Source organism: Monodon monoceros, unplaced genomic scaffold (genome assembly GCF_005190385.1).
Source record: "Monodon monoceros isolate NGI ecotype Baffin Bay Population unplaced genomic scaffold, NGI_Narwhal_1 Super_Scaffold_19, whole genome shotgun sequence".
In the NCBI taxonomy this organism is placed as follows: Eukaryota; Metazoa; Chordata; class Mammalia; order Artiodactyla; family Monodontidae; genus Monodon; species Monodon monoceros.
Genome location: NW_021703775.1, coordinates 29,125,238 through 29,140,397, shown reverse-complemented (window position 1 = coordinate 29,140,397; position 15,160 = coordinate 29,125,238). Strand labels below are relative to the sequence as shown.

The 15,160-nt window shown below is 50.9% G+C and overlaps 1 protein-coding gene across 3 annotated transcripts in view; it reads right to left on the bottom strand.

The window, feature by feature from the left end:
* TGFA (transforming growth factor alpha) overlaps window positions 1-15,160 on the bottom strand; it is a 107,505-nt gene that overhangs the window by 68,240 nt on the left and 24,105 nt on the right. For all 3 annotated transcript variants that reach the window (XM_029232628.1, XM_029232627.1, XM_029232626.1), the window contains exon 2: window positions 3,247-3,300. In XM_029232628.1, coding sequence (XP_029088461.1) covers window positions 3,247-3,300 — 54 coding nt within the window. The remainder of the gene's footprint in view (window positions 1-3,246; window positions 3,301-15,160) is intronic.

Here is a 15,160-nt window from a genome sequence, read left to right as displayed (position 1 = left end):
GGGGCACGGGTTCGATCCCTGATTGCGGAACTAAGATCCTGCATGCCACGTGAGGAAAAAAAAAAAAAAAAATCTAGAACAACAACAAAACATCTAAAACGTCTAATCTTGTGACAAAGGGAATGCAAATTAAATGAAGTGCCACAAATTTGAATTCAGCATCATCCATCCTCCATATTTAAGGATCTAACAAAAAAAGAATTCTTGTTGCTTTTGTTGGTGTAACTGAACTATGGTTTTGTTTTTAAAGTTCCTCCCTGTTAGATATAAGCAGTGTTCACAAGTGAAATGGACTTTGTTTTAAACTATCCCAACAAAGATAAAACTCAAAAAGGTGAGAGAATAGATGAAAGAAAAAATTGCAGAGTGATCCTAATTGTTGAAGCGGGGTGATGGGTATATGGGGATTGATTTCACTATTATTTCTTCTTTTCTATGTATGAAGATTTCTATTATAAACAGTAACAAATAGTTTTACTTCCTGAATTAGTCAAGAATTAAATACACACATACCCCAGTGCTGGGGTAGTGAGTGTGGGTGGCAGGGGTTGGCCCCAGTTTGGGTGCATCCATAGCAGGACTTCAGCCATGTCTGGAGAGGACAGCGTCGGGGTGGCATGGGATGGTCAAGGCCTACCAGGGCCTGGGGAGTCTTCTAGGAGATAGGAAGGTCACCCTAAAGGAAGAGAAAGTTGAGCAGACAAGCCTGATTTAGTCACAAAGCCCTAGGCCTTGGAGGGGTGGCTATGACATGGCCATCAGCATTTGGACTTGTCTACTAACTAGCCCAGCCCTCTCTGGACTCATGTCTCGGGCCAATGGAGTAGGGTAGAGAGTAAGCAAACATGGAAGGAACTATTCCATTAACCTCTCTGGGGCATAAGTCCCATAGCTAAGTAACCCATCAAACAGAGAGCAATGCAGAGGCCAGATTGGCAGCCCACCTCCCTTCTCCACATATCACCAACCAACTCCAAGATCTCAAGGCCCCCTGGACACTAGAAGGTGCGGCACCGCCTCTGCTCTCACCCACCACACTGGGCTACAGAGGGGCACTCAGCCAGTTACAGGGTCATGTGCAAAAGGGCAGGACACAACTACTGTTTTCTGAACATACATCATCATGAGGGAGAGTATGTCTCTGATATCAACAAGGACCTGAGACTATCTCACAGAAGCAAGTCCAGAAAGGAAAGACGGAAGAGAGGTTGGTCACTACTGCAGCAAGGACAGTCATTCTCTGGATAAATGTCACAGGTTTTCCCATTTCTACCCAGAAGAGCCTGTGAAACCACAAAGGGCCTCAGCAGGAGCCACGCCAGGCCCCTGAGGGGATTGGCTGAGGTACGACATCCCCTAGGCCTTTCTTGTACAAATGGATGCAATGGGAGGAGGGGATAAAATAACAAGGAGTACCCGTCCCCATGGAGATAGCATCAACATTTGTCATCACCACAAACTGTCACCTGCAAGTGACTTAGAGGAGACCCCGGCTCTTGGCCCGCCAGGTCCTACAGTGAGCACCAGGAGAGGCTGGAGATGCACCTGGGGGGTACATGCATCCCAGAAGGAGGGGGTGGGGCAGTTCTGAAAACAGCATGGGGGAGTCACAAAGCTATCTCCCCCTCCCTATATACCATATCTGAGCCCTTTGTGACGGGGGAAGTAATTAAAAAGTGAAAGAACTACTTCATGGAAACTCTGGCAGACCCTGCACTCTAAAAGCACTGCTTTGGGAGGGACAGATCCTTCTACCCCGAGTCCCAGAAAAGAATAACACAGAGGAAGAAAGGCATCTGTGGCAACATGGGCCACCAAATGGCTTGGCACCTTAATGGTTCAAGTGCATCAAGAATAACAGCTCCAGGGCTTCCCTGGTGGAGCAGTGGTTGAGAGTCCACCTGCCGATGCAGGGGACGCGGGCTCATGCCCCGGTCCGGGAAGATCCCACATGCCGCGGAGCGGCTGGGCCCGTGTGCCATGGCCGCTGAGCCTGCGCGTCCGGAGCCTGTGCTCCGCAACGGGAGAGGCCACAGCAGTGAGAGGCCCGCGTACCGCAAAAAAAAAAAAAAAAAAAAAAAAAGGAATAACAGCTCCAAGAGGAGACCGGTACTCAGTGGCAGTGGCAGCATCACCTCCGCTGTGTTTGGATGGAAAGGTCTGGAAGAAGAGAAGAGCCAAGTACCAGGGACACTGTGTGGTTGGTTAGAGAATTTATGAATGCATAGGACCACCTCCTGCCCAGGCACCTCCCTGAGATAACTAGGGAAACACAGCAGGGGCCACTGCAACAACAGATGGGAGCATACTCCATGTCAACGAGGGAACAGTGAAACTGGCAGAATCATGCATTGCTGGCATAGAGATCAGCTCAATTCACTTGGAAAGCTATTTGGCAATCTGTCAAAAGGTTCATAAATATATTTATCCTTGCTCCTGGAGATATGTCCTAAGGAAAGAATCCAAAAGAAGGAAACACTTTCTAGGCATCAAGATGTAGCATTATAATTTAAACTGGAGGCAACAAAAATATCCCATGGGAAATGCCTAATTAAACCACATAGGTCCGTTTTCATGGAACATCATGACATTTTAAAAGGATAAATTTCAAGACTCTCTAGCAACATGGAAAAACGCACAACTCCAAACCTTGAATTTAAAAAGCAGGAATCCAAACAGTTTCCTCATCGTGACTAACTGTGTAAAAATATTAGCGCACATGGACAAATGCTAAAGGCCGATGCTTTCTGTGATCCTCTGCCCGTGGACGGTTTGCCTCCCACGTTTCCCAACTTTCCAATCTGTTGATCGAGGATCTTGCAAACGAAACCAGGGAAATATGACTACAAATGTCAAAAGATAAACTGGAAAAAAAACTAAATAAAATCACCAGGCAGAAGGAGACAAAAGGGTTTAGGAATCTGGGTTCTTCTTTAGATGGTTTATAACGTGATGGTTCCCAGCTTGTGGGTCGTGCAGGCTCTGCTTTCCGGCACCCCTGCCCACAGTGATTGTCTGATCAGAGAAGGGAGAGGGCAAGCCCTGAGGCCAGCAGTTAAGACCTCCCAGGAGCACTCCCTGGGCCCCTGGCACAGAGGACAGAGAGGGTGCAGGGGACAGCTGTGCAGGAGCTCAGCGGCCAGGAGCCCCGGGAGGAAGCTTAGAGCTCAGGCTCCACAAGGCAGCCAGGGTCTGCCGCCGTGCAATGCTCCGCACACCATCCCACACCAAGGGGATGGGACTCACCACTCAGAGCGGACGTACTGTTCTCCAGGGCCTGGCACACAGCCAACAAAAGACCTGTGAGGGGAAGAAGAGAGGACAGGTGAGAGTCTGGCCAGCAGCCCATGTACTCAGGCTTCGAGAGTGGGCCCTCACAAGGGAGAGTTGGTAGTTTCACAAGGTGGCCAACGGCAGGCTTGGTGACATACTTCGGGGAGCTCAGTGCAAAGTGAAGACGTGGGACCCTCTGTCCAAAATGCAGGGAAAAAAGTGCCTATCTAATGGGCACTTTAAGTTACTAAACTATCAAGCTTTTCCCTTCCTTTCCTGGTCTCTCTGTCAACACTTGTCATGATGTTTCTTGTTTCTGTCTTTTTAAAAACACCTTATAAATATTTTTATTGTGGTCAAACATACACAGAAGTTACTATCTTAACCGTCTTTAAGTGTACAGTTCGGTGGCTTTAAGTACTCACACACTGTTGAGCATGTCGTGATGTTTTTTATTTGCTCTTTCTGGTCTTGGAGACTTGTAGGGTGAGCACGGCTCCTCAGAGGCACCCTGGGCCCCTGCGACAGTGCACAGGTGCGCACGTGACCCCGGTCTGCTGCGTTTCCCCTCCCCAGCGGCGGGATGGATGTGTGCAACCCAGCTGGGGGCAGGGGAGCCTAGTCAGGGGTTTCTTCTTTCCAGAAACCAGTCGCCCCAACCCAAGGTGGGCAGGTGACCCGCGAAGGTGTTGCAATATCCACCCTGGCAACCTGGATGGGGGGAGGGGAGTCAGTCATCCACAGAAACGCAGTGGGGATGCCAGCCCAGGATGGGGCAGCTACCAGCATGCCCTGCCCGGGATGCTGTGGGGTGTGCACACCTCACCCCAGCCTTTTCTTGGGTCCAGGCCCCAGGTGGCAGGGGTGAGAACCCACCCAGGGGAGGCAGGGAGGTGACGGTAGGTGGGACCACTGGAGGCAAAAGGCCCAAGTCCTCCCCGGTGCACACCCCACGGCCCCATTGAACTTCATTTACAAGATACAAATGCAAAGAGAAAACTGTTAAGAATTTCAAGACTGCAGCTGCACAGCGGCAGTGGCGTTAGCCCCCCAAGCCCAGGGCCCACCTGAGCAGGAGATCCTGTGACCACCTATGAAACTGCCCCTGCCAGCAGATGACCTTATATGCCAGCATGTTACAGTACCAGAGGTTTCAGGAAACAGAGCAGCAAAATTCTGATGAAAAAGGAACCTCTCTGAGTTGTGCAATCAGCATGAACGAAGTTAGAATGACTTCCTAAAACCAAACTGCAAAAAGATGCCGTGGTGGCCATGCTAACAGGCTGGGCCGCCTGCAGGTTAGCCCAGAGGCGGCAGAGAAAACAGGCAAACACTTCTGCGCTGTGACCCCTACCCCAATGCTCAGGACCAGCTCGCCCCCCGCCGTGCAGGCTGTGAGGGCTCCTTTCTCCTGTCCCTCAGAGTGTAGACGCACCAGCCCTTGACTCTCAAGGGAGAAACACGCTTGGAACAGATATGGCAATCTGCTCACGACTTTCCTTTAGACCTCTGACATGAGAAACATCTCAAAAACTTCAGACCGCTTTTACTGAAGGCTTGGCATGGATTTCCCAAATACTCCTACAGAGTGTTGAACCAGACATTTGTGCTGGAGTTGGGTTGGGGGAGACCAGTTGACAGTGGGGGACAAGGAGAGAAAGTTAGTAAAATCACACATCTGCCCCGTGCAATTCTTTCTTGCTGCTCAATAGACACTAACCTTGGAAGCATGGTCTTAGGGTTCCCCTGGACATATCTAAAAGGCCCAGTTTGTAATCCACACACCAAGCGTTAAAACGAGGCTTTCCTACCAAAGCCAGAAAAAGTCTCAGAGGTTTCTCACTGTCAGCTGGGGGCCTGTCACAATCTGATTTTGCTGACATCACCACAAACCACTCTGGGCCAAAGGTGGCCCGTGACCTGTGGTACCAAAAGGAACGACTTGGGGATGCTTTGCATACCTCTCGACAGAAAGTGCCAATGGCCTGTCACAAACTGTCCCTGAACGAATGAATTACCTTCCCGTCTCCCTCCCCGGCCCTATATCCTGTCAGTCAGCATAGTTCCTGGGCTCCACGGTGACCTCTGCTTAAGCAAAACCAGAACAAGAAAGCGAATACTGTCCAACTCTAGCCAGGACAGAGATGCTCACCAGCCTGCAGGGTGTGTGGAGGGGAGCTCCCGCAGACTCGGGGTGAGTCCCCTTGCCCCCTCTGCTCCTGACTGGGAGCTCTCAGCTGCCAACTTGCAAAGATGTCTTGGGAACTAGTTAGAGTTTACAAAACCACCATGTTCCACAGATGAAAGACACTGGGTTTTTATTCATAATTTGAGCAATAGGAGAAGAATAGTTCCTTTCTATACCCTCACATTCCCATGGAAAAACGTTTTAGTGCCCTGGGCTCTCTCTGCAATCTCCATTCAGGCACAACTTCAGTTGAGGCCCTGTGATGGGAGGTGAGGCCTCTGCTTTCCCTTCACTACATGGTGGGCTCCCTAAGACGGTCCCAGACCAAAACGACAGGGTCAGGCCTCTTTCAGTTCTCACGTGGGTGGATACCCCTTATTGGACAGGTACCACTCTCAGGCCCACCACTCGGCTTTCACATGCATTATCTTATTTAATCCTCACGATAACCCATGACACAGGGCACCTCCTGGCCTCCCTGCCGTCTGGTCCAGCCCATGGAAACACCCGGTTTTACAGATGAGGAAACTGAAGCTTGGAGAGGTTGAGAAGTTTGCCCAAGCTCCTGCAGCCAAATTCAAAATCAAGTCTGTCCAACTCCTGTGCCCAAGACAGGGTTTAATTACCACCCCAAACACCAGTCCTTCTGACCATAGCCTGTCATGACACACTGGAAGGTGTGTGTTTACCAGCTACAACCCCCAAATGAGTCCAGACAACAGGTTCAGCAGGCTTAGCCTCCAGGTTGATCCGTCTTTTCCAGAAGCTACATCAGTTACCTCTTGGGATACTCCCACTGCCTCCAATTCCCCCACTACGAGTAAGGTCTGCCGAGAAGGGGCAAGGGTGTGACTGTCCAGACTCCCTGTAGCCCAGTATTCGTAAGCCCAGCTGCCCAGACTGCCAGCCCCCACCCCCAGGCTGTGCACAGGCCTTCCAGAAACATGTGGACTTGGCAGGCTCCGAGGCTCATCAGAAGGACAGGAAATCCTTCCCTGGAGCACCTGGATGGGGACAGTATAGGCCCGGGGACAGCGCCACAGTCAGCAGCTCCGGGGAGACGACACACACTCCAGACGGAGGCCTGGCAGCCACAGGTGTCTCTCGCCTGAGGTTCAAAGCCGGACCTCGCCTGCCGCAGGGCCACCCAGCCAGCCTCCCTCTGGGCCAGGAATCCCTTCCGGGCTGCTCCTGCCAGCACCCTGTTTCTGTTTAAATAGCTCCAAAGAGGGGAATCCCTGCATTGTGAACTTTAAAAAGAAAAGGGGGTGGTGGTGAGGGGAAAACCACCTTTATGCAACGGAATAAAGACCTTATGAAAGGCGGACCCCGCTCCCTGAGGTAGAGTGGGAACCCAGGCTGCCCTCCAGGAAGGACAAGGGCTGCAGTGCTTATCATTCAGCTGTTTGGAATGCAGACAGACATTTCCAACAGGAAGAATGTCAAGAGAAAGGCTAGCCTACTTATCTGGTAAGCTCACAGGACCGGGCCATGTGAAGCCCACTCACCTCTGGGCCAATGGGAACTGCTGCTGATGGATGCTGGGCACCCCTCACCCCCAGGCCATAGAGCAGGGTGCCCCCTCCATGCACGCCTTCACTCAGGCACGGGACTGGGACCCGGCTGCGCCTTCAGCACGGGACACCCTCCACCCATCACCTGTTGGCCTACTGACTGCCTCGCCTCCTCTGTGGACATTCAGTTCTAGTGCCCCGGCCTGGAAGAAGCATCCTCAGGCCCCCAGTCACCCCAGCAGAGCTGACCATGCCCTCCCTGCTCTGGCCTCTGCTACAGCCAGTGTTTGCTCCTACCTACTCCACTGTATAAGTCAGATGTTCTGGTGATGGCCATTCTAACTGGTGTGCGGTGGTATCTCATTGTAGTTTTGATTTGCATTTCTCTAACGATTACTGATGTTGAGCATCCTTTCATGTGTTTGTTGGCAATGTGTATGTCTTCTTTGGAGAAATGTCTATTTAGGTCTTCTGCCCATTTTTGGATTGGGTTGTTTGTTTTTTTGATATTGAGCTGCATGAGCTGCTCGTAAATTTTGGAGATTAATCCTTTGTCAGTTGCTTCATATGCAAATATTTTCTCCCATTCTGAGGGTTGTCTTTTCGTCTTGTTTATGGTCTCCTTTGCTGTGCAAAAGCTTTGAAGTTTCATTAGGTCCCATTTGTTTATTTTTGTTTTTATTTTCATTTCTCTAGGAGGTGGGTCAAAAAGGATCTTGCTGTGATTTATGTCATACAGTGTTCTGCCTATGTTTTCCTCTAAGAGTTTTATAGTGTCTGGCCTTACATTTACGTCTGTAATCCTAATTATTAGAGAAATGCAAATCAAAATTACAATGAGGCATCACCTCACACCAGTCAGAATGGCCGTCATGAAAATGTCTACAAACAATAAATGCTGGAGAGGGTGTGGAGAAAAGGGAACCCTCTTGCACTGTTGGTGGGAATGTAAACGGATACAGCCACTATGGAGAACAGTATGGAAGTTCCTTAAAAAACTAAAAATAGAACTACCATATGACCCAGCAATCCCACTACTGGGCAAACCCTGAGAAAACCATAATTCAAAAAGAGACATGTACCCCAATGTTCACTGCAGCTCTATTTACAGTAGCCAAGACACGGAAGCAACCTAAGTGTCCATCGACAGATGAATGGATAAAGAAGATGTGGCACATATATACAATGGAATATTACTCAGCCATAAAAAGAAACGAAATTGAGTTATTTGTATGAGGTGGATGGACCTAGAGTCTGTCTTACAGAGTGAAGTAAGTCAGAAAGAGAAAAACAAATGCCATATGCTAACACATATATATGGAATCTTAAAAAAAAAAAATGGTCATGAAGAACCTAGGGGCAGAATGGGAATAAAGACGCAGACCTACTAGAGAACGGACTTGAGGACATGGGGAGTGGGAAGGGTAAGCTGGGATGAAGTGAGAGAATGGCATGGACATATATACACTACCAAATGTAAAACAGATAGCTAGTGGGAAGCAGCCACAGAGCACAGGGAGATCAGCTCAGTGCTCTGTGACTACCTAGAGGGGTGGGATAGGGAGAGTGGGAGGGAGGGAGACGCAAGAGGGAAGAGATATGAGGATATATGTGTATGCATAGCTGATTCACTTTGTTATAAAGCAGAAACCAACACACCATTGTAAAGCAATTATACTCCAATAAAGATGTTAAAAAGAAAAAAAAGGATGCCTCGGATTTAGAGATGGTGAGCAAAGGCCTATGGAGAAAGCGCTAATGCAGACGAGAGGGGCAGGAATCAGGTGAGAGAGGCAGAACGGAGTGTGGGGGTGTTCGGAGGGTAGCCAGGATCCCCCCTTCCTCTCCTGCCATGCTTGGGGTCACGGGGTCATAAGGGACAGAACAGGAGCTCAAGAAGTGAGGGTGGTGCCTAGAAGGTGAGAATCCTGCATCTCAGCATGAGGTCTTCAGGTGACACTCATGGACAGCCATATAGGGCACAAAAGTATATGGAAATGGGTCACGGGGAACCCAGGGCCTGCTGGTATCTTCTGGTACCAGGTTCTAAGGCATCTTTTCTTATGAATTATACTCCAACATCTGAATTTCATCTGCAAACATGGCAGGATTTTTAACTGCATAGCAAAAACTGCAATATTGTGTGACTTTATCAGTATTTTTAAATGCAAGAGGTTTAGGGCTTCCCTGGTGGCGCAGTGGTTGAGAGTCCGCCTGCCGATGCAGGGGACACGGGTTCGTGCCCCAGTCCGGGAAGGTCCCACATGTGGCGGAGCGGCTGGGCCCGTGAGCCATGGCCGCTGAGCCTGCGCCTCTGGAGCCTGTGCTCCGCAACGGGAGAGGCCACAACAGTGAGAGGCCCGCATACTGCAAATAAATAAATAAATAAATAAAAATAAATGCAAGAGGTTTGATAGCCAGGTGAAGATGCTGGCTTCAGGGTCAGAACTGATTTGGAAGAAAGAAAAAGGGAACACACTGCAGGCAGGGACAAGGAGGGAAGCTGGTAGGACCAGGAGACCCGGGCCTGCCCTGCCTTCGAGAATATCCATAAATGCCATGGTCGAAAGCAGCCACGAGGCATCCCCATCGTCCCAGTGCAGCATTTCTCTCCAAGGAAGAGCTGACAGTTCACAAGTGCTCCTACTTACAGAGACACCAGTTACACTGGCTTCAGAGGATGGCAGGCGAAGCAGCAGAGGAATTTGTGGAGGAACTGGCCAGACGGGATTAGGACAGCTCAGGGGAAGGGAAGGAGGGTTTAGAAATATGTGACACGGGAATGAATCACCTTAGGCCAATGGGCTCATGGGACAGAGGGCTCTTTCTTTCACCGTCCCAGCATCTGGAACTCTGCTTTCAAAACACAGATTGGATTCTGCTACCCAAGGAGAATCTTATCGAGAAATTATTTGAAATGGTTAGTGCTGTGTTTCAGGTGGCGAGTCCAGACACACAGAGCAAAGAAACCAACTCTGCAGGGAGAGGGCAGCTCTCAGTTACAAACCCACCCAAGTGAGGTTCTGACCCTGTGCCCAAACAGCCCCACATTGGATACATGAACTGAGAAGACACTTGTATGTCAGTGGCGGGTGGTAGAGGGAAGACCACCAGCGCTTGATTGGTCTTCTGAGCTCCCTCCTCACACCGTCCAGCCATAATTATTATTGTGGCTGACAGCGTTATCAACGATAATAGCAGCAACATTTGAGCACTTATGACATGCCCTGCGTCCTCTCATTCAATACTCAAAGCCAGTCCTAGGAAGTAGGTACTATTTGTGCTCCCATTTCAGAGGTGAGAAAGTGGAGGTACACGAGATGAAGTCACCTGCCCAAGGTCACCCAGCTTGTGAGTGACAGACACTGCAGACTCATGTTACAGGGCCCAGCTGGCCCCCCTTTGCTTTCCCTTACCCTATGAAGTGCAGCCAAAGAACACAGACATGCTAGAAAAGTCCACCTCCTCCTCTTCTCCTGGATCTAAGCCAGATGTACTGGGATATGCAGGCTACCAAGGGGTCCAGGGACTAGGGTCATTCGTGAATGGTGTCACCTTTAGCAAGTCCCTTCACCTCTCAATCTTGGGCTCCTTACGTTTAAATGACAGAGCTGGGCCAGAAGATCAGCCCAGTCCTTAACTTCTGGGACAATACGGGGCTGTGCATCTTCTTCAAACATCTATCTGGGGAAGGGGGGTGGGGACATACTTGGCCTCATTCCAACGCTTTGTAGGTGGATCCCTCGCCTTGAAGAAGGATCAGGCAAGGTGCAGGATGCGTGTGCTTATCTCAGTGAGTGTGCTCGATTTACAGGAATTTTGTCTTTTAATTTAGCATGGCACTTCCATCAAATATCAGAAGATGGGAGAGATCCAAAAACCGCAACCTAAAAGGGCACTTTTCATTTCTACATTTTCAATGCAGTCTTTTCTTTTCTTTTCTTTTCTTTTAATTTATTTTTGGCTGCGTTGGGTCTTTGTTGTTGTGCACGGGCTTTCTCTAGTTGCAGAGAGCAGGGGCTACTCCTCGATGCGGTGTGCAGGCTTCTCATTGCGGTGGCTTCTCTTGTTGCAGAACACGGGCTCCAGGTATGCAGGCTTCAGTAGTTGTGGCTCGCGGGCTGTAGAGCGCAGGCTCAGTAGTTGTGGTGCACGGGCTTAGTTGCTCCGCGGTATGTGGGATCCTCCCGGACCAGGGCTCGAACCCGTGTCTCCTGCATTCAGGTGGATTCTTAACCACTGTGCCACCAGGGAAGCCCTTCAGTGCAGTCTTGACACTGGCTTGATGATATATTCCGAGCTTATAGCCCATGAGGAATGCTCTTGGGTCAGTGAGCTTGGGACCCTTCCTAATGACCCCTGGGTGGCCATAAGCAGCAAAGCCCAACTTGATGCGTCTAAGGCAATACCTCATAACTATGACATTGTGGAAAATAAGCCAGTGTTACCTGAATGCTCGTGGGTATTGTGGATGGGAAAACCTCAAGTATTCAGAATGAACCTGCAGGATGGCGAGGTGAAAGAGTCAGGCGGATGGGTGACTGCATTGCAAGCCTGTGCCATTTTCTATTCCTGACTCAGGGTCTATTATGGCAGAGCAGAAAGGAGCCTTGCCGTCAGGCCTTTGTTCAAATCCTGGCTCTGCCACTCAACTGTGGGACCTTGGCTAAGTTATCTAACCTCGCTGAGCCTCTGTGTCCTCATCCATAAATAAGGATAACACTTCCTATCCAAGCCAAGGTCTCCTACACGTCCTGCCTCCACCTTATCCATCCCCCTGCATCCCCACTGCCCCAGTTCAGCCTCGTCATCTCTCCTGGGCTATCACAATAGTTGCCTGACTGGTTTTCCTGACAACAGCTTTTTCACCTTTGCTCCTGCTGCCAGAAGTGAGCTTCCAGAGCACTTCTGGGCCATCAGACTCCTTCCCTCTAAACCCCGCTCACAGAGCCCCCTCCCCCAGTCACGAAGTCCCAAGCAGAGATTTCAGGGGCATAACCTGGTCCCCAACCCCATTTCCATCTGGCTCCTCCCACCCGCTCCTGTTAGGCACCAGCCTCCTGGCACTGTCCCCCTTCCCTGCACACGACCTGTCTTCACTCAGCTTGGTGCCTTGGGGCTCACGCCACTAGGGTCCTGACTCGAGTCCTTGCAGCTGTGTGACCTTTGCTTAGTTGCCTGAGTCTCGGATTCCTCCGCTATGAAAAAGAGATAACGACAGTGGTCTCCCACACAGGGTTACTGTAAAGACTGAGTGAGGGGACTCAGGAGAAACGTGTAATACATGGAGTGGCCCATCACAACCATGCAACATGTGGTCGCTGCTATGACTGAGGGTGTCCATTTCTATGCTGCTCTCTGAGTCAGCCAGCCCCTTCCTCTACCTGTAAACAAATTTGCCTCCGAAAGCCTCGCTCAAATGTCAGAAACAATCATTTCTTCCTCAGTGCCGTCCTCATTAGATCCCACCTTGTAGTTAAGAAGTTTTCACGTCTCACCCCTCCCCGCCAGCGAGGTCGGCAGCCGTGTCCTACTCATCTCTACCCTCACACCTGGTGCAAAGCCTGGCACCTGCTTAGGGTTTGGATACGTGTGCGTTGAACTGGATTTCTCTAAGATATCATCAGCTCGAAAACAGAGTTGGAGGGGGGTGAGTACTGACAGTGTACGGGTGGGGGGTGGGAAAACCCACCGGCCCCCTGGAATTCCCCCCTCACTTCTCCCCCAGCTACACCTCTCAGTGTCGGTTCTTTTTCTGATTTCAGTGGAGTTGGAGAACACGGAAACCTGGCATTCACTCATTCAACAGTGTTTACTGAGCTTCCACTACGTGGCAGAGACTGCTCTAGAGGCTGCAGAGATAGGGGAGGGACTCAGAGGCCCCTCTCTCACATCTGCAATGTACTCGTCTCGTGAGGAATAATTCTTCCAACCCTGAGAAACCATGACACCGAACTCCATTACAGAAGTCGGGCTGCACCATCATTCAGTCGGGTGCTGAGTTAAGATGCCTCTTCTCTTTCAATCCTAGTTAACGAGTCTCACTAGAATACAGAGAAGACCACGCAGGATGGGGAAGCATCACCCTTCTCCCGAGCCTGGAGTAAGTCTGCTGAACCAAGATCACGCCAAGATGATCCTGAGTCGTTTGGTCACCTGATGAGATGACGCCCGAAATGTTTTACACCCTTAACTTATTTTGTCAGTTTTTCCTGAACTCTTTATGAGAAAGCAGGAAGATACGGTTGAAGCAAACACACTCACCTGTGTCCTGGGAGCCTCTCCCACGCTCGCTATTCAAGTCCTTTGCTCCACCCAAATGTGTCCACCTGGCCCAGGCCTCTTAAATATTCTCACTCGCTCTCTCCTGCCTGGAAAACCCTCAGGCTGCCCTGACCTCACTTCTTTGCAGCCCCCAGGCCCAGACCTCTTTTCCCACCATCTCTGACTTGGCAGAACAGATGACTATCTTCCTTTCCATACTTCAAAGGCCAAATGAGAAGATTCGCAAACTGCTTTGGGCTCTTTAGAGTCCAGGTCCTAATAAATGCCCAAGACTTATACCACATGCACAGGCATCAGAGAAGCAATGCAGCTATAAAAGGAGGTGGCACGCTCATCCTGACTTCTGGAAAACACGCAAAAAAGAAATGACTAGATAAAAAATCCACAGAGACCCTTGCAGGAGGGGGTGGGTGCTGCCCTGTTGAGAAACCTTTGTTTCTAAGGCCTGGCAGGTGTGATGCAACCCCTCACACCGCTACATACATATCTTCCTCTCTGCTCTCCCCAGCACCCACCCACGTCAAAGTCTTACAGAACAGTGCTGCCTACTGATCCGGTGGTCTGAGAGGACCCCCTCCTACAAAGCAAACAGCACACAGGAGCAAAATATCGTTGCCAAACAGTAAGTTAACCAGGATGCACGAAGCATCTCCTCTGGGTGAGGCGGGCCCTGTGCGCGCTCCCATCTGTGCCCCACCCTTTCTCGTTAGGAGGAAGCAGGGCTGAGGGTTTATCAGAGACCTGGACCAGGGCTGGCGACTGAGTCAAACTTCCTCTTCCACAGGCCCCGCTCCCATGTTGGCTGGCCGAGGGCCCCGGCCAGGGATTGCAGGGCAGCAGGGCGAGTATCGCCGAGCCCTCCTGGAGTTTCCCGGCCGCTGAATCACCAACAGGCTCTACCAGGACTGAGCTCCGAGGCCACAGGAAGCTGTGCGGAGATGCTCGCAACCCCGTTGCAGCCGACTGACACTGACTTGAGGAGTAAAGGTGTCAGCGCCGAGGGCCACGCTCGACTTTCCCAGAGTCCCGGAGGAAAGGAGGGGCGGGAGAGTGGACCTGAGACAGGGCCGGGATCAAGTGGTAGATGTAACGACACCACCTGCAGGGCCCGGGCCCCTCAGCTGCCGGGAATTGCAGAAATCAAACACCAAGCCCCCTCCCGCTTCGTGGAGGCCCACTGGCCCCACGCCAGCTTCCCCTGGCCTTGTGGTGTCCCCATAATTACCACCCTCCGGGCCCAGGGTCAGCAGTGGCTCTGCCTGTGTGGACCTCAGCCCAGCAGAGTTAACCTCTTGGCAGCCCCAACAAAGCCAGGCCCATCCCTCAGCTCTGTCAAGGCCCTATGTACACATCACTCACCGCTAGTGGCTTGGAAGTAGGCTACGAGCGGGGAGGTAAAAAAAAATAAGCAATCCTTGAACTCTGCCCCATTTCCTCCATGTGAATAGCTGGGTGATGACAAACTCATCCCTTCCCACAGCTCCGCTCAGGACACCCCTGGGACCCCTCTGTAGAAGGCATGATGAGGCGTGGGGTTTGAGCCAAGATAAATACCAGTATGACTTGGCCGAATTTCAGATCAATGCAGCGTCAGCCTTGGGGGCTGGGGGAGGGTTGGACGGAGGGGACAGCGCTGCACCAATGCTAATCGCCACTGTCAGGCTTCCATCATGTCCTGTGTTCTCGGGGCTGACCACAGAACACCCCTTAGGAGAACTCACTTGACTGCATGAGGACCACTGATTGAGAAGCAGGGTTCAAATGGAGAAAACAAATCCTCAGAAGCCTAGATTTTCAAGAGTTAAGGGAAAACACCCTGAAGTTCTTGAAATCCCACATCACACTGCAGGCTGGAAAAATGTCTACGTTCTTCTCCTTGGGCCCTGGAAGTGAGGGCAGG